The 25,920-nt window shown below is 41.8% G+C and overlaps 1 protein-coding gene across 1 annotated transcript in view; it reads right to left on the bottom strand.

Moving 5' to 3' along the window:
* Positions 1–8,588: 8,588 nt before the first annotated feature.
* LOC108921374 (LHFPL tetraspan subfamily member 6 protein) overlaps positions 8,589–25,920 on the bottom strand; it is a 40,931-nt gene continuing 23,599 nt past the window's right edge. Inside the window, exons 3-4 of the mRNA XM_018730852.2 lie at positions 11,867–11,965; positions 8,589–9,089 (exon numbers count right to left, since the gene is read on the bottom strand). Coding sequence (XP_018586368.1) covers positions 8,971–9,089; positions 11,867–11,965 — 218 coding nt within the window. The 3' untranslated portion in view covers positions 8,589–8,970. The remainder of the gene's footprint in view (positions 9,090–11,866; positions 11,966–25,920) is intronic.

Below are 25,920 nucleotides of genomic sequence, written 5' to 3'. Positions count from 1 at the left end.
CTAAGCATAATTTGCCGATACTCTTGGCACACACACTAATCATACCCTGACACCCAACAAGAAAGGTCTGTAGACTGATTTACAGGGTTTCCAGGAAGCAGTTCAAGCACCACCCCCAAAATGGTATCAATAAAAAAAAGTATAGACTGTCCTCTATAAGATGCATTAGGAGTCAGGACTGTAGCATGTACTGTTTGGGAGACTCAGTGAAAAATGTCTTAGAAGAGAAAAATATGTATGGCTGGGTTCAGGAGCATAATGAGAGAAAACAAGGTGGGTTCAGCTTTAAAGACATCTGGATCCTTGATGGAAATTTTACTGGTCTCACCTGAATTATTTTAGAAATTATTAAAATAAAAAAGCCCTGCGTGAGATGCAAAATACTGCAGGAACTGACAGTCATGTAAAACAATTTATGATCCAGTGCTCATCCTAAAATGAAGACCATTTCAACCAGATAAAAGGATTATTATAACAGGTGCTTAGGTGTCCTAGTAAATCATAGCTGTAGGTGGCTGCTCAGTGCTACCATTTTTCTATATTGGTGAATTGTGATCACACTGTCAATAAGCAGTGTTCGCACTTTCAATAAACCATTCGTGTTTTAAATTCCTCACCATTTAATAGCAGAAGACAGCAATAAACATGAAACTAATTCTTATACCTCTGGAGTTTTCTTTGCAATTTATGTAATGTACCGCCGCTCAATTTAATGGACAGTTTTTTTTTTTTCCCCAATATATCTCCACATGTTCATTGCAAAACATATCGTAATTTACATTAAATTACAGAAGCTGAGTAAGCCGACTACAGAAGGAAGATCCTTGACAAGCCACAGCAAAGTAAGGAGCATCAGAGAACTGATACATTATGGATGAGATAGATTTGACGTGCATTAATATTTAATACGGTCGTTAACGCAGATCCAGAACACCAAACTCACTTTGTAAAGAGAACCAAATGCCTCAGATGAATTAAGCAGCCAAAGAAAAATCAAAGAGGTTCCGCATAAAGATGTCAGTGTTTAAAAGCATCATTCCCAGTTTGATTTTAGAGCTTGTGCAGCCGCTGCAATTAGCAAAATATAACAGGGCACGACATCCAAATTAGGGCCTGAGTGAGCAAGCAGCTCTCAGTCCTCTCTTCTGAAGTCATTCAAGATCATCATAATGTTTTATAAAGTGAAAACAGATATAGTGAAGTTGCCCATTACCCACAATAATGGTCTTAATGGTCTGTTGCAATACCATCATTCCCCAGTAGGGGGCATAGAGGTTGTCAACAGCTCTGTCTCTCCCTTGATGAGGGTCCATCCCTGCATATAAGACCTAGAGAGGAACAAGAAACAAGGTGAGAAGCATAAGATCTATTCTAAAATTATTAGAACAAAATCATGTGACAAACTGAAAATTGAAATTCACAGATAAAACCATTTCATGCCCTATAGTAGCATAACTGACTTTTGATATGAGCTTTAAAGCCACTTCAAATGTAAATAATAAAAAAATAAGCGTTCTGGAAATGAATCCACCGATAGTCGTAGGGGAACATCTGACGTCTGACTGTGAGATTAGGTTGCAGTCAAGACCTCAGTGATAATTTCTTCCGCTCAGTTGTCAGAGATGTGGCGCTCCTAATTAACCTGAAGGGTCTTTGACAGCCTTGACAAGACATGCCCTAAAACATGCTCTCATACACACACGCACAGTAGAACCTGCAAAAGCTTCTGGTCCCGGGGAGGAGGTCCATTAATTAACAATGTGTGCTAATGCACCAGCATGCTTCAAAACTGGGGCAGCAGTGCAGTGTAGTTAAGGACAGGTACCGTAAGACATGTTGGATACAAGTTAAACATAAAATTTCTCAAAAAAGTTAAAAGTACTGAATTCCAAATCATTTTCTCCCAGCAAAACAGAAATTGGTTTATTTTTATCACCATATATTTGGTTACCTTCAGTAACCTCTTTCTATGGGTAAAATATTTTACACGAGGACTTTAAAGATATTTTTATAGGTGGTACTGAAGAGTTTCTTCGCACTCGGGTACAAACATGCCCGCAGTACAGATCCTGTTGTGCTGACAGGTTCAAAGCAGTTTGTGCTCCATCTGTATGTTTCAGTGCCACGTCCACCGCGTTTCATTACTCCTGACTGCTGACTCTCCAGGGTTGGAGCTGGACGCCTTTTCCTCCACACTGTGTGGAATTAAAGTCTAACGGCTTGGAATGGATCGATGGGCTGCATTTGAAGGACAACCTGCATCCCACAATGAAGGAAACCCCACATGTAGAGGTGCTAATCCACAAAAGCGAAGGTTCAAAACACAGGTGCCACATGAGGGCAAATACGTTAGACTGTCACAGCCGCCACTCAAACAACCTGGCAAACTCAGAATGACGGCGCTTCTTGGAATGGAGGTTCCACCCCTAAACTCAGCCCCTCCCCAAAAGTTCAGTTTGGCAAACTTTTCATCAGTCTTGCAGTGAGGGTTTCGATCATTTGTTATACGAGTGGTTTGCTTTAAAAAGATCTGAAGGTGTTTCCATTTCAGATCTGATGATGTAAGAAAAGGCTGAAGTCCTGCCTGAGAAAATGAAGTTGCAGGGTGAATTTGCATCCTCTATTGGTTGGGCTGGAAGATTTAAACAGCTTCATGGCATTCGGAAACTCCATGTTTCTGGTGAACAGAAACACAAAAAAAGCACATGCAAAACTCTTCCAGTTTCCCCTCCAAAAAAGTCTAAAACTGAGCACCATTTTCATTTTCCTAAACTTTTTCCAGGCTCCAGGATGAGCTACGAGCCTGGGAAAGTGGGAATCTTTTTGGTGGGGGGCTATTTACATACCCCTTTATATATTTAAAAAAAAAAAAAAAAAAAAAAACCTGCTTTAATTGCATGCATATGGAAGATTGGTGGGAAAATGCCCTCATTTATTTTAAAAACCTGCAGTAGATCTTAAACTCACATATGGTCTTCATCACCCTCATATGGCTGACAGACCAAGGGCGGCTTCAGACAAACTTCCTTCTCACTAGGCTGCCACGTTTAGGGGCCCTTGAGAGCCTATGGCTGCTTCCCCATGGCCCCTCATCTCACCCCACTTATACAGTACAAACCAGCTGTCATCAGAACCAGGGAATGGGCCATCTACCAGGGCACTCAGCTTCTGGAAACACGATTTTCAGGTTCTGCCATGGCTTCCACTAATGTGGCTCAGATCAAACAGTCTGTAAAGATCGGTTTGTGAGCAGAGCCCTGACCAAACTGGGCCAAATGAACAGTTGTAAGAAACTTGCTGAAGGTTTTGAGAGCTTAAAAAGTACTGAAGAGCACACTGACAATTGAGATATTTGTTCTGATTTTTTGGAGGTGAGGAATCGCAAAGCTCCAATGCACATTAACAGTTAAAAGGAAATTACTGAAAATGACGACTGCTAAAAAGGACTTGTGTTAATGTGTACTCATAAACCTAGAGTTGTTAAATCACCGATAGCTACAAAACTAATTTTGTTTGCAAGCGTGCGCACAAAGGTATTGCAAATCGTCATTCTTTTGTATTCAGTCCTTTTTCAGCTAAAAACTTTTGTTCGCACTCACAGTTATCTAATGAAGGCTCTTCCTGGACATATACGATGTGTCTAAGAATGCTGTGCTGTGACAATCTTCCATGTCTAATTTGCTCATTACTTTATATTCAAAAGCATAACAGCACTAAAACACAGAGTACAAGTCAGGAGCAGTTATTTCATCATTTAAAGTCTTCAAAGTACAATACTGATGCATCTATAAAAACCGGGTCTTCAGCAGCTCATTCTTAATGTGACTGAGAGTGTTAAATAATAAAAGCAGGCCTACAACTATTCCTTGGGTGCAGTTAAAATTTAAAGAAATAAAATTTAAGCCCAAAGACATTTGTTATTTCTTCTGCTGTTATTCCACACAGCAAAAATAAACTCCCAACTGAGCTGTACCGAACTGCTGATGTAATTTTTGTCACAGAAAATGGTTGCAATTTAAACAAGAAGTGCGAAAGCCTTACTTTCCGTTGTAAGTTTTCCATTATTCGCACCAACAGATGTACCTACTCCACCGGTCTCACCGAATGTGTTGCTATGCATTTAAATTGGGAGGGATCGACCTATTTCTCTCCTCGTCTCACTGGTGAGAAGGCGGCTCACTTTCACAGCCCCCGTACAGCACATGCCTGTGTAATTAATCGAAGGAAGAGGAAGATCTGACGTCGAAGGAGAAGGAGGATTCAGCGCAAGCGTTAAGGGACTTGACGCCGGCTACAAGCTTGCCCAGCAAACTGGCAGGTTCACGAGATCAAATGTGAAGGAGAGACCGGTGTAAAGCTTGGAATGGGTGCGGAGGTTCTCCAGTCATTACTAAAGAACCAAAGGACCTCATGAAGAAAGAATAGCAGCACTCAGAATAAACGGCAATCACTCAATGAAGCGTCACTACATTTTCTCTGTATTGCCATCAACAGCTGTACCGTACAGTATGAAAGTACTGCCACGAAAATAATCTTTGTTTTTACCTTGTTTTATCTTTCCATCCAAACATCTCCAGCTCTTTTCTGGTTATTTGAGGTGATCTACAAAATGCTAAATAATTGCATTAATCTTCTTAAAAAAAAAAATAAATAAAATTAAAAAAAAAGCAGCAAGAAGAAATAAGGAAAACACATTCCCTGTTGGCAAGTACTCAGAATGCAATAACTTTTAGAATTGAAACACTCCAAAAGCCTCCTTAACATGGTTGACTAAACTAATCTTTTCTATTTAAAATTTAGAAGCACAGCAGGAAATATAACTAGCAGATCTGCTGGAGGAGTGTGTGTGACTCACTCACTCACTGTGTCTGTGTATCTGAGGGTAAACCAGCAGAGGTGTCAGCAGTTTAAATTAAATTTCACTCAAACAATGTCTATGAACTTTCAAAATGATCTAAGTCTATCTATATCGCGATGCAAAGTAAATAAAAGTACAGTACTGAAAAAGTTTATACACAGTCACACGCAGTGAGTGAGGGATTGATTCCCCGCGGGTCGCGTTGCTAACGAAATTTCCAGACTCGTAGGCCTAACGAAATGCCGAAATTCAACAGTTAAATGACTGACATCATCACACGTAGTTAAGTTAAATCTTAAATGGAAGGTCAATAGAAAACGCAAAACCACAAATACATACCAACACTCGCCAAAAAAAAAAAAAATTTTACACATGACCCCTCTTAACCGTTTATCACAAACTACATCAAAGCTAGGACGTTCGATTACGTGCCGCACGCGAACAACGGAAACGGCCGTACGGCGCGACGCTCGGACGCGCGCCTCCTCCTCGTGCTCGTAAATGGCACCGGATGTTCCAGAATGTTCGCGCTTAAACTGCTCCGACGGTCTACTGTGGTATGCGCGTCCGACAGAGACAGAAATCGTGTTCCTGAGTCGCTGGTGACCAGCGGTCGCTTTCTAAACTGTCTGGATTGTGTACAATGTAAAAACAAACACTGAACAGCTAGTGATCATGTTTTCAAAACCGCAAACAAAAATATAACACCTCAAACAGAATCCCTGCTAACTACTAGTATCCCATACATTATAATTTATACTCCCTTTATAGCCTCCTCTGCCGCTACCATTAAATTATAATTCGCACAGGCAGCTTCATAAAAGCTGGGGGTGTGGTGGCACAGCGGGTTTGACCGGGTCCCGCTTTCAGTTCCACTGGGTCTGGGGTACGAGTCCCACTTGGGCGTGCTTTACAGTGGACTGGCGTCCCCTCGCGCCCTGCATTGCTGGGTTAGGCTCCAGCTGGCGCGACCCCGCTCAAGACAAGCGGTTTCGGCCAATGTGTGTGTTTGTGAGCTTCATAAAGCAACTCGGAATGAGAGCAGAACTGAATTTTAAAAAAGACAGTAGCCAAAGGGCCATTATGTTATGGTTCAGCTCTTGAGCTGTCTCAGCTTCTGCTCCTCTGGGACAGCCTCCTTTACGTTCAGTGAGTGTCATAGATCTTCTGGTCGGATGTGTGCCGCTACTGGACGTTAGAGAAATAATAACATGCCTTACTTTCTCAGAATTGTAGATTGCTATGAGTGTTTTGAGAAAATAAAGTGAAAGACGGTGCACTCTCTCGATACTCCTGAGTAAATGCTGGCATGACATGATTATTCTCACAAATCCGCTACCACCCATTCTCAATGATAGCGATAAGATAATATAACTCCGATCGCTTTATTGCTAGTATACAGCACACTGGAATTGGTTGTGGTTCAGTGCCAAACATGAAACACCATATGACAATAGAAGACGGTGAGGGACGAGACTATAGTTAGTAGGTTCATTACCTTTGATACCATAGAAAAATGTTCAGGCAAGACTAATTTGCTAAATATTTAGCAAACACGAAGACGAGATTGCTCGTTTCTTTGGTCTCTCCAATGTGTGCCAAGCTGTTACATGTCAGCATTAAATAAAACCCCAGGTGGTAAGATGGATGCTCTCTTTCTCTCATTATCCCCTGTGCCAACATGTTGGGAAAAGTGCCATTCAAACTAAATTGAAATTCATTATCTGGAACTTTTTACACTGACTGTTGCAATACATTTGCTGTGATAAAGTTTGTATTAAATTTGCTCGATGGCAGCCCAAATCTGTCTGGCTGAGTCACCTGCGTGTTTCACGCATTGTAATGATTTCAAGAGATATTCGATGGGAAAGATCAGAGGTGCTGAGAGAAAATCATTAATCTACGTAAACATTGAAAGACTGAGATGGAGACAGAAGCGGGACGAGAAGATAGACAGCATGTTGTCACTTGGGAGGAGACCTGGTGCGATGAATAGTACATTTGTTAATGAGCTTGTCAAGTTCAGCTGATAAAAGTAACTATATCGTTTAATGGTTTCCTTTTTAAATATGAATACAATAGTTTAAAATAACATACTGATCTGTGTTTGAGATTTGCTGCAAGTTGACAGTTCATCCTCAATTTGAAACCTGGTGTTTTTGAGATATCGACCTCATTGAGTCAAGCGTCACTGAGATGCTCAACATCCCAGAAACTTAACTTAAAATTGAGAAAACTCTTGTTTCTTGGTCTCCCAAATTCCACATTCCATTTCATACCGAGGACAGCAGACAGTAGGCTGAAATTCACCTGTTAGTGGGCTGTAATTGGGGATCATTTATACATCTGTGCTAAGTCCAAATGTCTGGAGCATCTGGAGGATGGAAAGGCCCCTCCTTTTGTTGACTGTGAAGTACATCAATAGATTGTAACAATAATTAGCAAACAGCCAACATCTCTCCGAGCAGCTGAGAAGGACTTTGGAGGCCAAAAAAAAGAAAAACAACTGCCGAGAGATTACTAATGTGGAAATTCAGGGATGAGTTCTGTTGTGTATTTTTGGACAAGAAAAACAGATATGATGTTGAGAAGTGAGTTTGGTTGTGCATTAAAGGCTTGGTCACTATATTAGAGTTAGGATCCATGGTAGGGTCACTAAGATTTAATACGTTTCATAAAAACCTTTATAATACTGAAGATTTATGGACCTTTTGTAGTCATCCATGCATGAAGATGAGCACTTGGCACAACTGAACAACTGAAAGATCTGTAAAAGGTTCTCAAATGTGCCGATGTGTCGACAAGAACAAAGATCAGAACGGAGATTGTTCAGCCAAAGGTACTTTCCATAACACTATATTGATGTCAAAGGTGGACATTGCAGAAGCAGGACAGAAAAAACAGGAAACTCCATTGAACTATAGCCCTGGAGTAGACATTTTAGAACATCCCAAATGGCCACGAAAGCAAACAAATGTTTGTTGGATCAGATGAGATTGGGACTCTCACCTGAAGCATAAATGATGAGACTGAGGTTTTAATACTCAAAGACATGTCATAGAAAGGTTTGATTCTCTCAAAAAGGCAATGATAATGGAGAAAGTTAGAGGAAAAAGAAGAGGATGAGTAGCAACCTCAGGACTCAGTCACAGAGACAATGGACACACTACTTTCAACCATAAGGACACAAATGGAAGACAACTTTCTGGAAGAACTTCATGTACGTGGTCAATGAGAGTCGACATCAACTCAGCGGGACTTAACTATAAAGTGTATGTGTTCTTTGCTACTGATTGGACAGTGACCAACTAGAGATAATTACAGTTATCATCAGTAATTTCACAATTAAAATATAACATCTTACATATAAACATGGCCCAGTATAACACTCAAATTTATTTTGTTTATACAAAAAGTGTATGTTGATATTATACAATATACATTATTGTACACAAAACCTGTAAATAAAATATGACAGTCTTCCATGATACGGACTTATGTAAGTGAAAAAGAATACGATATATACTGAAATGACAAAGAATACTGAGGTTATAAAACTTTTCTAATCTAGGTTGATGTATTTAAGGCAACAACAGGCCAATCTGAGTAATATTATGTATATGTATATATATACATATATACATATATATATATATATATATATATATATATATATACATATAGATATACTGTAAAGGAAAATGATCTTTTCACATAAATGTCAGTACTATTCTGTTAAGTCTTCACAGGACATGCTAGACTACAAAGGTTCAGCATCTACGAAGTCACACACTTGTAAAGGTTAAGTAAAAAAAGAGAAGGATGATTGGTCGTTTTAGAGTGTATTTTAGGGAAATGAAGAAGAAGGGGCTGTCTGTAACAGCAGGAGCATGAAAATGGTATCTATCTCCCGTAATGGCACCAGTAGGGTGCACAACGCTTCACGGCGGAGGGCGCAGTGAGGTACAGTCCGGTGCGAGTCCCTTGGATCGTGTCCCTTATTTATAAGTCCTCAGCAAGGTATGCTGGAAAAGTTTCCTCTGGTGATCCGTTTGCCATGGTTCACCCTGAAGGTGGCCTTTCCCTGCGTATTGGCCGTTGCCTCGGCTCCGTCAGTACGGGTATTGTTTCTGCTTCTTGCCAGCGAAACAAGCCATCCAGGTGCACAGCAGCATGGCTGCAGCGGCTCCACCACCCGTGCAGTAGTAGGCCCAGCCGATCTCGCAGGAACCTGCAGGAAGAAGGGGTGGAAGGAATCCAGTTCTTTTGCAGAATATCACATCGCTGGAATATTCTAGAAAATTACTGCAGCTTCATAAGGGCCATTAAGAGTAAGAAACATAATGAAAATTAAATGTAATTATGCTGATAGCTGCAGTCACACATCGCCTTTAGCAGGGGCAGCAGTACGCACAGTGAATTCTTCATTAAGCTTGTACTTTTACCACATCTCAGATGTACAGTGACCTTATTTCACTGATTGCTTTTGATATTTCCAAGTTCACTGCAAGCTCGGCTGGGGTGTTAAATACTTGGGTGTATTACTATATAAATAAGGACAAGCGCTGTGACACAACGATTGGAAGCAGATGCCGTGTTGGAGGAGGAAGTGGCCTCACCTCAGGGTGAACTCCAGTGAGACATGACCACTGTCAGACCACTGGAGATGCCCTGATATTGATGGGACAGGTTGGGACTAAGGAAGGTAAATTCGGATCACATAACGGTTCTCCCATTCCATTCAGTGTCAGCTGGAATTCGTTTTCTTTTATAGCCTCTTCTTTTGGGTTAGTGGTAGCGGTGGTGGGGTGTGAGTCCATTGAGTAAGTGTGTGTTTATGTGTGTGTATGACTGAGCTTCGGCTGCCACACAAATGAGTCTGAGAACTAGAAATTATTGGAGTTCTCACGACTTTAAGAAGACCTGATGTGTGAGCTCCTCACTGTGTCCTTCTATTAACGATTAATGTTAATAATAACGGACAGGTATGAAAAGCACATTTCGCATTTTTATTGTGGAGCAGACAAAACATTACTCTGTGGGATAATAAACACAAGGGTAACATAGCAGAAACTCCTTATGAACTCTTTGGAATGTTTTTATGAACTCTTTGGAATTTTTGTCATCAGCAGTATCCCATTTTCATGAGTCCATGTGAAAATGAGCCCTCTCCGCAAAACCCAATAAACAAAAGTTTGCTGAAAGTCAGTCCATTCCAGAGGAGTTAGGTGTAGGGATGTAGTGAGGTATCTGTTGACCCTTGGGGGTCTCAAACTAACACTACCAGGATAAAAAATGACTTTGGTTTATAAGTAAGATAAACTACTTATGCATATCTGATAAATAACTAACTGTATTTCCTTTGTACAAATAAAGGCCCCAGGAATAAATACAGAAAAAAGCACAATTTGGTTTAAGTTTTTTCCCCTAAATTTAGCTGCACAGCAAAATACATTTTTCTATGTCTCGTTAGCATAACTGTTTCCATTGTGTTACTATTATAACTTATATTACTGCACTTTCCATAGAAAGAAAAAAAAACAGGAAAAAGAAAAAGAAATATAAGAAAGAAGAGGAGACCATCCATTTGACTGAAGGCTCATGTAGGTTTAGTGAACTTCTCATCAGATTGCATTATACTCATAAATGATGAAAATGAATAGATTTTGAGTTTTTAAATATCCATTATGATATTACAAAGTACAAACTGGGATTGAAATAAAGAAAGAAAATATAATCCCCTGGATCAGTGCGCTTACTGCCACTACACGGATGTGAGGTTTAAAACACAGGTTTCAGACAAATCAGTGCCAAAAGTGGGTCAGTCCATATCCTCAGCTGGTTTATGTATCAGGAAGATGAATTACATAAATCTGACAAACTTTCAACTGTATGTCTTGTTTACAAATGAGGAGCCAAAACCAACTACAGCAGAAACAGTTTGGTTTAATTGCCTTTATTTCCCTTAATTTGGAAGGGAAATTGGACATCATTCTGCTTTCTTAATATAACTGCTTGCAGTCCCCTAAATTCTACCTTATATAACTGTCATGTTGTTTTTTTAAAAAAAAATGTTAAAAGCAATAGGAAACAGAAGCAACTCTGATCACCCATTTGACTGGATGAAGAGTTAAGGAAACATTATCAGGCTCAATTATAATACCTCACAAAGGGGAGACATGATGAAAATACATACATTTTAATTTTTTCCTATGTGTTATCATATTACTAAACACAAATGGGAGGGAAATAATAAATTATAATCCATTGGATGAATGTGGTAACTATACACCCATTACATGTGTGTGAAGTTTAAAATACGGGTTTCAGACACATTAGTGACAAAAAGTCAATCATCTGCTGGCATTTGCCCTTTATTTGCATGTGAGGTTTACTTTGGGTGTCTCCCTCTCGTCCAGACATGTTTAACATTCCTCTCCCGTGGTCCCCGGACGACAGCAGTCAGGGTGTGCAGGAATGTCACAAGAGCGCACTTAAATTGCTTCTCTATTTGCCTTAAACATGACTACAGATTTTTAGGGTCATTATGATGGGACTCTGGTCCACAGGACCCAGAAATCAATATGGATTTCTACTCACTGCTGTGCGAATGGGTACAGAACCGCAATGGCTTGTCTAGGGACAGCAGGTGGCGTAGTGGTTAGAGCTGCTGCCTACTACTTGAAAGTCCCATGTTTAAGCTCCACCACCTCCTGCAGTACACTTAAGCAAGGTACCTAAACTCAATTGAAATAATTAAAAATAATAAAAATTACCCAGCCACATAATGGGTAAATAATTAAATTAGAGTATAAACCTTACATTGAAAATTGTTTGGGAGAAACACACCAGCTAAATGGACCATATATATATTATTATAACTAATTATAATGGTAGTTAACAATAATATTAACTATTATTATAATGTATAACAAGATGTGTATTGAGTGTTCTACTTTATTTCTACTGATAATGTGGACATGCAAGGGTACACAGTCTTTCACTCACCTAGCTCAAACTGGTTGGAGATGTTGCTGCAGGTCTGTCGGACTTCTTCACTGTCCCATCCCAAAGGATACAAGGCGCAGCCAGAACCGATGAGTAACCCTGGACACAGAACAGGGGGACATGACTGAGGCACGGATGGAGGAACAGAATGACACGCGATCTTCTTAAAAACAGCTGCTGTGCACAAAGCAAAACAAAGCAGAAAATGTCTGTATTTGACATGCACAGAACAGCTACAACTTCAATTATTCATTATACTTATATGCTGGCTCCTCATGTTGCAAACATTTTGAAAGAGGTGGACATTTTTTCCAGTTGATTTATTTCTATGCAATAGCATTTTCTTCACTCATCCGTTTTCCGAGATTTTTACAGAACACAGTTAAATCAAGGGACATCTGTGTTATTAAGCTTTTATTTACTGTGTCGGTGAAGAAGGTGAAAGTGACCTGAGGCTGTAAAACATTGTACACACTTATGGGATGAATCCATCATTTGTTCAGACTTATTAGAAAGTTCTTGAAAAGGAATGTGGCGTTTTTAAAAATCTGTGATGCGGAATTTTAAAAAATTTCAGCACTTTTGAATGAGTTTTTAATTTTAATGAAAAACTTTAAAAGTCTTACAGAGAATTTTTGTATGTATTACGGATGTATCAGAGGTTTTTCAAAACCTAACGTGCGTATATATTGAAGGATGTTTATGCTGAGCTTTTACAACTTAGTGGTACAAGTGACTTTTAATATGTTTTCTGGGCAAACTGAGTTATGAACATTCTATCGGTCTCAAGCGTGCTCATATGTTGAGGAGCCAGCGTGTATTGGATTGTATAACTCAAATTATATATATACAGAAATACATTACATTTACAGTTATTCATTTTGCAGACACTTTTCTCCAAAGCGACATACATCTCAGCAAAAAAATTCAATTTGTACATTACATTAGGAGAAAGCGACACAGATGTAGACATGTGATTCTTAAGTAAACCCAGTTTGTTTCTTTCCACTTGATGCATTGATGTTCATTGCTCAAGTAGGTGCACAAAATGCAGGATAGATGAATCCTGATAACCTCCTACAATTTTTTTTTTTTAAGGTACACAAACATTTATATACAACACAGGAGTAGCGGCTGTGTAAAGGCTTATCTGGGCATGATCATAAAGCTACGGTGCATGAACACTTACACCATAGATGAGCTTGAGAGATCTTGGGTGAAGTGAGTCTGGAAAAGGTGACTTTTCAGACCCTTCTTGAATGTAGACAGAGTTTCAGCAGTTCTGAGTGAGAGGGGGAGGGCGTTCCACCACAACGGAGCCAGAACCGAGAACCTCCGTGAAAAACACATGCTTAACACTCATAAAAGAATACCTCAACCCTCTTAGTGGCGCTGATGGTCAGTTCGTCTGACAGTACACAACTCAGCTACTGAGAGAAAAGACCCAGGTGAGGTGTAGGTATAATCATGGACTGAGACAGCTGTGTAACCAGTGGCATCATCTCTGTTAGGCTGGGTGGCGGAAGGCAGCTGTGATGAACAGATCCTCTGCTGTCTGCTATTTCTTTCACAGTAGGAATCAGGCAACGCCACCAGAGACCTATCATTACAAACGACAGAGCATTACAGGGCAAACATATTGCTCCGGGGAGAGAAATATGTACCTGACAATAAACATGCGGACAAAGAATATATTTACAGCAAGTAAAGACAAAGTGCTGTGCGTACTTTCAGACGCCACGTTGAATGTGCAAGCGCAGGCCACAACCATAAATCACCCTTCTCCTGAGGGCGTGGAAGTACAAGGCCAGGGGTGACAGAGCACCAGCAGTTATAGTCCCTCAGGGTAGAATGATGACTGATGGTGTTGATGACACTCACCACCTCAAGCACCCGCAAGTGATTCAGAGCGACAGACGTTACTTTATTTTAAATTTCTATCTGCTTTGCAGAGGCTTGGAGCAAAACACTTGTGGCTTACAGCTGCACACATTAATTTGTTTATATGGCTAGATATTTGTCACAAATCTCAACATAAAGCATGCTGTAGGCTATGCTTCTTCTGGTATTTAAAGCAGGCCGAGCCAGGTTCCTTAACCACTGAACCACGTGCTACACAGATATGGCCGTTCCTCGTTAAATTTGCATAACAACAAAACTATAAAAAGAAATTTCTGACAGTATTTTGGCTAACACATGATTATGATAAACAACTTCACATCTCCCTAGAATTCGCTCGAGAAGTAAGAACTGGGTAAAGGCGGACCGAAAAGAAGAGGACGCCCAGCAACCAGATGAATGGACTCAATCACAGTGAAAATGGATGGAACTTTCTGGAAGAACTCTGTGTATGTGGTCAACAACAGTCAACATCAACTCGAAGACACTAAATGATCACAAACTGAAAGGACAAGGCCAACCTCCGGATGCGTAGTAAGTAAAGAACAATGTTAAATACACTAAACGGGTAGAGCTACAATAAGATATTTGGCAGCAATTTCAGGACACAAGATGCTGGAGGCACAGCCTAATCCAGGGAAGGGGGGATGCGGGTTTGGATGTGGGGTGGGTCTCTCCCTGGCAAATTCCTTTACAGTTAAATTAGCCTAATCCCTTTCAATTTGCCTCCCGTCTAGCAAGCCGTGCAGACGCACGAGACGGTGGGTGGTTGGGTGGGCCGTCAACACCGATGCAGGACCCAATTACCACCACTTCCCACTGCAGATAAGGAGCTGAGGTTATCCTGCACTAGCGCTGCCCGGAGACAGGACCGCAGCGGGGTACCTTGGCTCTCACACGCTACGATAAGAACCGCTACTCCAATGTCACGTCAGCCAAGGCAATTGCAGGCAAAGCCTGAATCTGAGAATTTAAATCCCAGATGAGACAAAAATGGTCACCGAGGGTGGATTTCAACCACATGCCGTTATTTCCACACTCCTGAGATCAAGCTTCTTTGGTTAATCTGGCGTTATGAGATATGTGGCAAAGGTTTGAGAGCTCTACCTCAAGCTCTTCCCTTGCCAATATATCTCTCATCACAATCTATGCCCAAAAAAAGCACATTTCAATCCTCCGAAGGAGGTTCAGGGAAGACGGGGATGAGGTGGGCATTGTTTTCAACACCTTCCCGCAAAAAAACACTCATCCACTGGAGACTGTCGGCGGCCCAGAAGAGATCTAATTTGGCGGGTTCCCCACGGTGAGACAAATCCCTCCGTCAATGAGCCTAATTAGTGCTGCACTAATTACTTTCCCGAGCAGAGGCTTTAACCTTGGTTCTAATGAAGATAAGGAGCCAGTTTAGCCGGAGTCTCCCTCAATTTTTCCCCTTATTAACAGGCTCTCTTGTTTTCACAGATTCTAAATAAATTCCCCAAACTGAACTTCTGATCAAGCCAGATGGCGAGGCCACGGAAACACACTGCCGTTTGCACTAGGCACACAATGAAAAAGAAGAACGTGTTTGCAGTCCAAGGACGGTAAAGAAAATCTGAGTAAATGTGCTTTTCTCAGCTACGCTGGCTCCTTGTGTTCCGAATGATTCAGTTATGCATTTTTAAAGATTCCGGTTTATTTTAATTGCTTTTTTTTTCCTCATATATTTTCTAAGATCGCTCTTTCCGGAAGAGGAAACATGACCAGTGTTTGCGTTCCAAGAGGAGAGATGGCAGTAAAGAGCACCCAGAATAGTGGTGTGACGCTGCCTTATTTCAACTCACTTCCACATTATTTACACCTTGTGTATGGCTCCTCAAGATGAGGAACACTGCATGTTCATGGGAGGATTTTGTTAACAACTGGCACTGATTAGGAGTCTATGGAAACAATGCATTTTTTTCTTCTAGTTGTTTTTAATTTCTTTTAATTCAGCTCAAAATCTATTATTTAGATTATTTCAGTTAGCAGATGCTTTTTTCCAAAGCGACGTACATGTCAGAGAAAAAAAATACATTGAGTGCATTACATCAAAAAGTTAATAAATATACCGCAGTTACAAGTATTGGAAAGTATTTTTATTTTAGCTACCTGTGAGATTTTTACAATCCCAAAAATAAACCAAAGACCATCTGTATTGTCAAGCTTTTATTTATTGTTGTGATTTAGTGATAAAAATAACTTTGGGGTTACAAACAGAACTTACGAACGTACTTCAAATCCCAGCTGTGTGTATATATGTGTGTGTGTGTGTGTGTGTGTGTGTGTGTGTGTCTGTGTGTGAGACAGACCTAACTGAGGAGTCTCTTCTAGTACCTTCATGTCCATTCATCCTCAAAAGTGGCAAAAGTTTGTTTTTCATATCATCTCTTAACTGATTCGCCAAGGAAAAAATATTAGGACAATAAATTCCATCATAAAATGTTAAAATCAGGTAGTAAAATCTGCAAGAGTTGTGAAGATGCACCATCTATTTTACAAGGTTTGAAATAATTAGTTTTTTAATAAGAAGCTTCTATTTTTAAACTTTGGTTGTTCAGAACAAAGGTTGTTCTGCTTTCGTGCTGATAGGAAAGTGCAGTCAGGAAGGAGACCATCCAGATGTAATTGCTCTTCATTGTTCTTGTTAGCGGACCCTGGTGCGGATCCCCCTTTCCATGTGTGGCACCGCAACGTGGATTTTCAAAAACAGCATGAATTACCAACACAGACGGATATATTCTGTCACGCTGCGTTTGCATTCAATTTGCGAGGGGCTGCGAGTGCGATAAGCTGGGATGGGCCACACTCCCAGATCACATGCTGCAGCGGTTCGAGGCGACGAGGGTTGGGTGGGGGGGGTGCCGGTGTGGTAATGTATTCACGCTGAATATTAAACACAATCAGAAATTCTCTTTCAAGTCCCCAATAATTTTGGGAGATAAAAAGGGCTTGTAATTGGCTTTATATGCCCGCAGCAATGAAAGTGAAACATAAGTCGTATTGCTCTGCTTTAAGGGGGCTACTTGACCCCCCCAGTGCAGTGTGTGAATCTGAGGGGAGGGGTCAAAGGTTGTGGCTCACAAATATTCACTTATGCATTTTATTTGCTGGGATGTTAATATGTTTGCGATTGGTGCTGAACCAGAATTTTAGTTAGAGCAATTTGCGCTGAAATTTTGCTGAGGATCTCAATTCCAAGAACCAAATGCTTCAGATCAAGCAGCTCGGTAATGGCCTCCAGCAGAGGGCGTAGCGGTTAGAGCCTCATCTCTGCATTAGAAAGATCCAGGTTTGAATCCCACCTCCTGCTGTAGTACCCTTGATCAAGGTACTTACCTGGAACTAAAACAATAAAAACTATCCAGCTGTATAAGCAGGTCAATCAGTGTAAGTCACTTTGGAGAAAAGGGTCAGATGAATGAATTTAAATGTAACTCCTAATGGTTTCCTGTGTTCACCCTGGGAGAGTATAACATGAGCCAAACCATGATGTTTCCATAACCAGCTGAAGTAGCCACAGCTGAGTGGCTTTATGACTGCAAGACTAACAGAACCTCGACTGTGCAAAGTGTTCAGACCACATAAGGTAAAGCGTCCGCTGTTTAAATATAAACTGTTTCCCTGCAACTGCCCGATGGAAAACGTGACCCAAACACAAAGGAATGCAATGAAGAAGAACACGGGCACGTTAAAGGGGAACTCTGTATTTGATGAAAGAGTTCCATTAAGTATGAGGTTGCGTGATTTAAGGAAGCGGCACGGACGCACAAACCCGGGAAACAACATGCAGCTGTGCTGCCTTTCCAGGCCCATTAGCGTTACGGTTATCACCTCGCAGCAAAGCACCTCGAGGCCACACGTGCCTATTATCACCTCTCTGCATTCACGCCCGCCGCATCTCGATCCCAGGCAGAACATCCCTAACCCCCCACCTCGCCTGCTTTGCATCACTCTTGGCAATCTCCACCTCGAACCCCTCCCCGGCTCCGCACCAGCCGCGCTGCCTCTATCGTTCAAACTTCGGGCTCAAATGTAATTGCCATTATTGTTGCAGGATTTCATCATTTAAAGCTATTTATTTTTTCTATTTCCGTGAAACGTTTTTAATTCCGTTTGATATTGCTGTCTTTTAAAACTTCTTTTTAGGTTTATCACTTCATAAGTACATAAGAAGATTGTTGGTGCAGTGGCCTTTGTGGCCATCTCACTCATTTGGATATTTCACGGTTACTGTGTTTTATTGTGTGTTGTGTGTGTACTAGGTGGTGGTAAACGTGGCGTAGTGGTTGGAGTTGACACCTTATAAACAAAAGACTTGGGAATGAATCCCACCTCCTGCAGTTATTCCCTTGATCAAGATACCTACCCCTCACTCACTCGCTTCTGTTAACTGCTTGTACCAGTCAGGGTAAAATCAACAGGGTAAAATTTATCCTGCTGTCTCACACGGGTAAATCGGTGTTAGTAGTCCAGTGCACAAACCTAATACTGTAACACACCTTGGACAAACAAATAAATAAATGCAAATGTGACAAACTGAACAGGAAATTACCTTATGAGAACAACCCAAAAGGTTACACGGTTAATGCATGGGTCCTGAAAACACGTGTGCTGCCAGCTGTTTTTGGAAGGTACACAAACTGTCTTGTACCCACACTCTCCCTTCGCCAATAAAATCAGGACTGAACACATGTTGCGCGTCCTACTGGGTACAGTACGAGAAGAGGCCTCCGCTTCTCCGTAATGAAACAACTCCATTTCCCGCTGTCAGGCGCAGCGGCAGCTCCAGTCGGCCTATGTGACAGATGTGCTGTTAGTTGACGGCGGAAGGAGAATAACAAGCAAGACAACGTGCTCTTGTTTATTTATGGATGGTTCCCTTTTTTTCCTGTCAGGCAGCTTAATCTTGACAAATCTTGGATGTCCTTGCGCGCCACTTGGGAAATGGTTGTCATAGCGACGCACCAAAAAGAGTAGTTGAGAGCCATCTGCTTGGAAGGGTGTGGGTGATATGATAGTGGAGAGAATGACTGGGTGTCAGGAATGCGCCCAATATGAGGTCCAGAACTGTTTTTCCTTCCATGCGGCGCAGTTTGACACTTCCGCGATCGGGGCCAACCTGAGGCTCCCTCTTTCTCACCCGTATCTTGGCATTCCCGGAATGCCTCTTCCCTTTGTCTGTTCCGAGGACCCGCAAAATCCGCAGAATCGGCACGATGCGCCCTTTTAAATGTCATTCACGCCAGTTATTCAGAAGCAGAAGAAGAAGGAGGGGGAAGAGAGGGGGGCGCCAGCGAGCGAGCTGAGCCCTTTGTGATTGGGCAGAAAGGGACGGTGCACGTCCCGGGTGGATGGGCTGCCTCCGTGAAGGATCTGCTAATGGGAATGGAAATGTGAGAAGAGGGTGGAGTGCTGCGAGGGCGGCCGACCGCAACGGCCAGAGAAAGACTGGAGAAGAGAGACGGTCATGGCTGGACGCACGTCGGAGAGATGGCACAGGGGAGGCATGAGGCTGGGGCGGGGGGGGGGGGGGCGAGGGCACTGTGTGTTGCTGTCCCGTAAAAAACGTGTCAGCCCCAAATGGGAATTTATTGCTAGCCAGAAAAATGTTGAACAATGGAGCCAATAAATGGAAAAAGTGATGAGCTGGATCGTGATCTTGGCACACATCAGATCACAAGTGTGTGTGTGTGTGTGTGTATACTGTTGCCACCATGGATCCTGGCCTTGAGGTGCCCAAGTGGTTCAACAAGCAGCTCAATTTCGGTTTGCTCCAGTAAACACTGTTATCGACAGACTCTTCCTCTAAAACATAATAAGAGTACGGACCCGAGGAGGCGTTGACCCCAGAGCTGGAAAGAGTTGCCATCTTGCTGTAGCCACTCTCTGGGAACTGGTCACATGCAAAGAGTGAAGTTTGACCCTGAGCCATAATCCTATTTAACCCACCACGGCGATCCACTCCTTCTCCTCAACACAAACACACATTAGTGTGACTCTTCATCTGTACAAAAAAACACACTAAATCTTTCATCTTGGTGTATCAGTCAGCCATGGTCAATCTTGTACCTTCAATACGAAACATATTTTTCATATTAGTGTCATTTATCTGACACTATTCTCCAAAGGTGACTTACAGTGTTAAGCTACTTACAATATATCTGCAGCACATTTTAAGATAAAAAAGATAGTTGTATAAAGGGAAAGTTTTAACCGAATCAATAAATGCAAATGTAATTACAAGTAGAAATGTAATTGCAAAATTTTTTTTTCTTAGGCAAATATGCAAAATGTAACTCTCATGGAAAACTGTGAGACTACACCTTAATCCCATCTAAATCTCCACGTCACATACCGCTCCACTGAGCTCAGAAAGTCTCCTTTTAAGAAATGTGGAGAACATGGGAAATGTTTCCCACAATTAAAAATACAGGGGCTTTAGTCCAGGAACTCACATCATTCCACAGGGGTTAGTCTCCCTAACACTGTTGCGTTGGTGTATGATCTAGAGCTCACAGCCACTTCTGAAGGTCCCCATTCTAAGGTCTGGCAACAAAGTTGGGTTTCCTTTCTGCTGCTGTGTTTCATGCATCTCACATGTACATTTATTCATTTAGCTGATGATTTTCTCCAAAGCAATTTATAATTATTTATTAATTTATATCGCTGGGTAATTTATTTTTTATTTTACTGGAGCAATTTAGGATAAATACCTCGCTGAAGCGTACTACAGCTGGAGGTGGAATTTAAACCTGGAACCTTTGGGTCCAAAGGCAGCAGCCTAAGCACTATGATACCAGCTGCCCCTCAATATACTACTAGTACACTTTTTACTCTGTTAGCTCCAGGGGTTTTCATGAGGATGGGGGTCAGAGGGCTGTGATTCTACAGTGAGGACTCCTATTGCCCTTTTCTCCAATTGCTTACACTATACTTAGACCACACCAGAGCATGCAGCAAGTGGCATAGTGGTTGAATCGACCTCTTCTGAACTTTAAGAACCCAGGTTTGAATCCAACCTCCTGCTGTAGTGCCCTTGATCAAAGAACTTACCCTAAACTGTCATGCTGTATAAATAGGTAAATCATTGTAAGTAGCTTATCGCTCTAAGTCCTTTGGACAAAAATCAGATTAATGAATAAATGCACCACTGTGTGGTGTGGGGTCCTCACAGAGGGTGGTTTCACAGTTGACTCCATTATTCTATCATGTGTCGTCAATTTAACCACACTAATGTCAGTGTATATACTGGCTTGGTCTGATGGTGACCCAAGTCTATGATCAATGATCTTCCCAGGTGATCTGAATGGGTCTACAGGATGTTTGTAAATATCTGTGCCCCAGTTAATTTAGGCTAAGGCACAAGGAGTTCCCTGTAACAGGAAGGCTGTCATGTACATCACTGATGAACCACTTTTCCTGATGTGATAAAGAAGTCCAGCTACAGTTCGGTGGTGAAGAGCTGAAGAAGCCACCCAGGGTCCCTTGGAGGTTCCCCCAAGATGAATCTGACCGGCAGCTATCAGAAACCTCTTCGGCAGTTCCTTTGACAGACAGCCACCCTTCCATGTCTTGGGAGTCAAAAGGAGGACACCGTCCTGGCCACTAAGTCTCTACCCATGAATATGTAAACACCCTGCAGCCTCAGAAGGAGCCAGAAGCATGACGTTCATGAATCTCTGTGGACACCATCTCCACCTCTTACACAAAGTTTCCTTTTCATGTTGTGGAGCTCAATGCAGATGCTGTAGGCGTTATTTTTATTTCCCTAATTGACCTCTCAGCCGAAAATCCTTTCCCGGCCGCACTTCAAAGTTTTGCCAGCAGACTGAGGCACTGGGAAAGTGTGAACAATCCCGGATAAAGCAAAAGGGTGGAGGAAGGGGAACAAGAAGATGAAAATGAACTGGCTCTTGGCTCCACACTCAAGCTGGGCTGTTTGAAAAGACAGGGACACATAAGCAGCATACTATTAAAAATAAACATATCAAAATGACCATTACTCCCCTGCCCCTGTAAATAAACCCATTCAAGTGATGCTGGAGCTATGCATCCTTCAGAGTTGCCGTGGTAACACAGTGTGTGGCGACTCCCATTTAGATTGGGACACCCAGAGAAAAGCTCCAATAAAAGTGACCCAGATAAGACAGAGCAATCAGATGGCCCAGTGGGGAGTGAGAGGAACTGCAAAGGAATTAATAAGAAGATCCAGGAGTTGGAGCAACACTCCACCCACCGTGGTAAGACTCAATCCAGCCAAACAGCAAGAGACATATGAAAGAATGGAGACCCCCCCCGCACCCCCTAGGCAGAAAGGGATTCCTCCTATCAATTATTTCTTTGCCCTTCACTGTGTCAGTGCACCAGTGCAACCCTGAGGGAAACATCTTCAAAGAAAACATGCATTATATGGAAATTCCTCTTTTATTCCCCCCTCCGAGTGGAGAAATGCTGGCGTGTATCTCTGCATTTCCCATGACCTTTTACATGCCCAGTGAGAAGGGAGAGGGAAAGTATGAGAAACAGGAAAACAGATCAGGATTCGAGACATGAAAAAACTGAACTTTAATGGAACATTTCTGAACTTTTGGCTCTTGGGATCAATTATCAACACCAAATTGAGAAACACACTAATGATGAGCATGTGGCAGTGCTGCAATGAAAGATCTGGAGAAGGTCCTCAAATGTGCCAGTGTGTGCACAAGACAAAACATTTAAATTGTTGAAACAGTAGTATTTTTTGTGACACTTGTAACGATATGTGGATGTTAAACTTTGACAGGATAGGAGCAAGATAGGAAAAAAATTGACTCCTTTCAGCTGTAGTACTGGAGGACACTTTTAAGGACACCTTTAAGAGCCAGGAAGACAAAGAGACGGATGATGACTCAAACCATAACTCTCCCTGGAAGCACAGGGACCGAGGCTGAGATAGCTTGAACACATTACGAGAAGATTGGATTCTCCTGAAAAGATTGGAAAAGCTTGAGGAAAACAAAGAAGAGGGTGAGCAGCAACTAGACGGATGGACTTAATCACAGTGACAACAGATACACCCCTTTCAACACTAAGGACACTAGTGTACGAAAGAACATTCTGGAGTTACAATCTCCTTGTTATTTCTATTCTTTTATTTTGTTCAGCAGCATCCACAGTTACTGAGAGACACTCCAGCTGCTTTTTATTGCATCACAATGGATCACAGATCAAGAGTCCTGCAGACCAGAATCATGCATCATACATTGCAAAGCAGAGGAAGGGGAAGAATATTGTTCTGGTTACCATGAAATAACTTTGAGATCCTCCATGAAGTTGTAGTGCCTTTCTGGCTACGTTTGGCCAAGTGAAAAATTCTTTTTGTTTCCTGGTCTCTGTTTTTTATTTGCCTTCCCACTGGAAAATATTTTCTGGTAAGTGCTTTGGGACACTCTGAAAAAGACACTTGAGTGAGAGACTGATTATATCTCCAGCTCTTGTATTCAGGCCCAAAAAGCATACGTGTAGGCAGTTATAAATCAACAGGGCCTCCTCTAAAATTAGTATGTGAAAATAATAAGGCATTCTTAACTGAAAGAGGAGTCTTTGTTCCATCCAGCACAGTACATGCTCATCACTGATTACTGACAAAACTCATCAGGAAGCTTAAGAAGGAACACAACAGACCCAGTCAACAATGGGGTTGGAGACAAGCTGAAGAACATGAGTTTTGGGTTTGTGAATCTAAACCCCCTAGCCATAAGAGGTAGGAGCTGCATACCTGGTATCTCACCACCTCTTGAACAATGTAAACAAAGGAGCTGACTTTATGAGCTCTTGGATGTTACCTGTAAGGGTGTATGGATAGAGGGATATGTGTGTTACGCTCAAGTTGGTCAACTGGCACTTTCGTTGTCTATCCAAACAATGCATAGTGCTTGTCACAGATCAATGACCTAGAGACCAGTTGGTACAGCAAACCTCATCCCTGGTCAATTGTGAGGCCATCTAGCTGGAGGTCAAGTATACTCTGGAGGTCAAGCTGACCTTTTTAGCCTCATTGAATTTCTCTCTACCCTTCATTATCTTGCAGTGATCATATTGCTTTCTTTCAGTGTCTCTCTCCAGATTCCATACCACAAAGGTTCTTTTGTTGCAACTCTCAGAGATTTTACTTTTTCTCTCCATCAAGGTGTCCAATAACAGAGCCTCTGGGAGAAGACTGATGCAACACGAACAAACCGCAGACCCTGTAATAAACGAAGGAAACCTCAGTTCTGTTGACTTTAAACCACACTTTCTAATTAATGCCCCATTCCACCTCCTGCCTGAGATCTCCCGAGACCCTGTGAATTTGAAGCTGGGTTATTACGGTCAAAAAGTGTTGGGCACTGGATACATGTGCCCAACAGCTGCACTGACACTCTGGAAAACACACTTCAGTAAAATAACAAAACTGGTTATGAGCACAGGTCTCAGAAAATTTATTTAGATGCACCTTGTGAGAAGACTGTGGTCTTCTCTGATGAACACCATCATCCCAGGCATTATGCCAACTCTTCAATTTCTATGACTTTTTATTCAGTCTGCATCAGTTCAAACCCCCCAAACTTACTACTACCCCACACAAGCAGCTTCGATATTCCAGCAGCTTTCAGCTCATAATTCCAGGTGGGCTCCTTTATTTAACATCATTTTTCTGCCTCACTTGCACTCAATAAAATGCCACTGAATTGCAGCCAACCTCCTAAACATGGGCTGAATGGATTTTGAGAATGAAAAGTTGACACGCTCTGAGTGAGCCCTCACTGCAAACTCTTTCATATCCAACACGGGGTGCAGGAGGAGAGAATTTAAAGCATGTAATCTGTCAGATAAACTCCTGCCAATTGCTTCCCTGCTCCCCATCTGGATAAAAGCTGTCAGAAAGTTGTCCTGAAGGGCTTTTCTTCCAAAAAAACAAGTGTGCTGCGCAAATACATTCTGCTTCATTGTGGAGCGGAGCACGCGGAATCCGGGGCTCCCGACCTCAGGATGTTTTCACAGATGGTCTTATCAACATGACATATCAAGGCCAAGCGCTTTTCGAGTCGCCACAAAGGCATCCCGTGCAGAATGTGCGTTATTTCCAGTCCATTGTGCAATGGAAACACCACAGACAAACCAAAACACCCAAATGTCACCGGTACAAATATGACGTAAATATTGCACCACAGACTGTAATGCCCCTAACTGAGGTTTTTGATGCTTTGTGTTATAACGTTTGGTCATTTTACTTCTTCTGAAAAACTCAAAGGTTCCATTCACTTTGACCAGTGGTTCCCAGACTTTCTGTGTTGACCCCATCGGTCTTGTCCTAACCTGGCCACCCTAAACATTAGTAGATATATTTTTACATTGTTGTGTTTATTCATATCCTTTTTAAAAATAAATTACAAACACATAATGATTTCAATGAGATTTTATTTAAACAAAGTGAAAAAAAAATTAACATAAATGATACTTTATACAGAGTATATCAGTGGCTGCCATAGTAATGCTTAATTTTGTTAGCGAGCGTTTCTAAGTTTGCTAAAATCACAGTAGCACCTATAATATGGCATTCAGGTGACAATGCTACTTAACAACAAGCTCCTCGCTGGCCTCCTTGATTCACCTTGGATTCTGCCTGGATGTGAACGAACACCATCACTCTTATGTTGAGTGTATATGGATGCCATATTAACCAAACGATTCTACTTTGATTACTATTACATAATTAATATTTTGACCATGCACTAAGCCCCTTAAAAGTAATATTTCTTTTCTAAGAAAATCGTGTGGCCCTCAGGAACACCCTGGGTTTGGCAACCACATATGTAGACTATTGCAGCTCCTACTTTACACACTTCAATGTATTCCTCCATCTACCAGCACCAGCGCCCTGTCTGGTTACATAAATTAATCCAAATGAAGACTGATCTGAATGACACACAAACCACCCTGGGGCATTAGCAGGCCTATTGGGCATATTACCATCACCCGATGTTTCTGCTGTGGCCTGGCAGCCCTGGCCTTCCACGATGCTGAAATGTGCATTTTTTGGGGATCTCTCAGCTCTGAGAATTCAACACCATTCCTGTGGCCTGCTGATGTGGCCTGCATGACAACTACAATAA

The sequence above is a fragment of the Scleropages formosus genome, chromosome 25, assembly GCF_900964775.1.
Source record: "Scleropages formosus chromosome 25, fSclFor1.1, whole genome shotgun sequence".
NCBI classification, from domain to species: domain Eukaryota; kingdom Metazoa; phylum Chordata; class Actinopteri; order Osteoglossiformes; family Osteoglossidae; genus Scleropages; species Scleropages formosus.
This window is presented reverse-complemented; position numbering and strand designations above follow the sequence as displayed.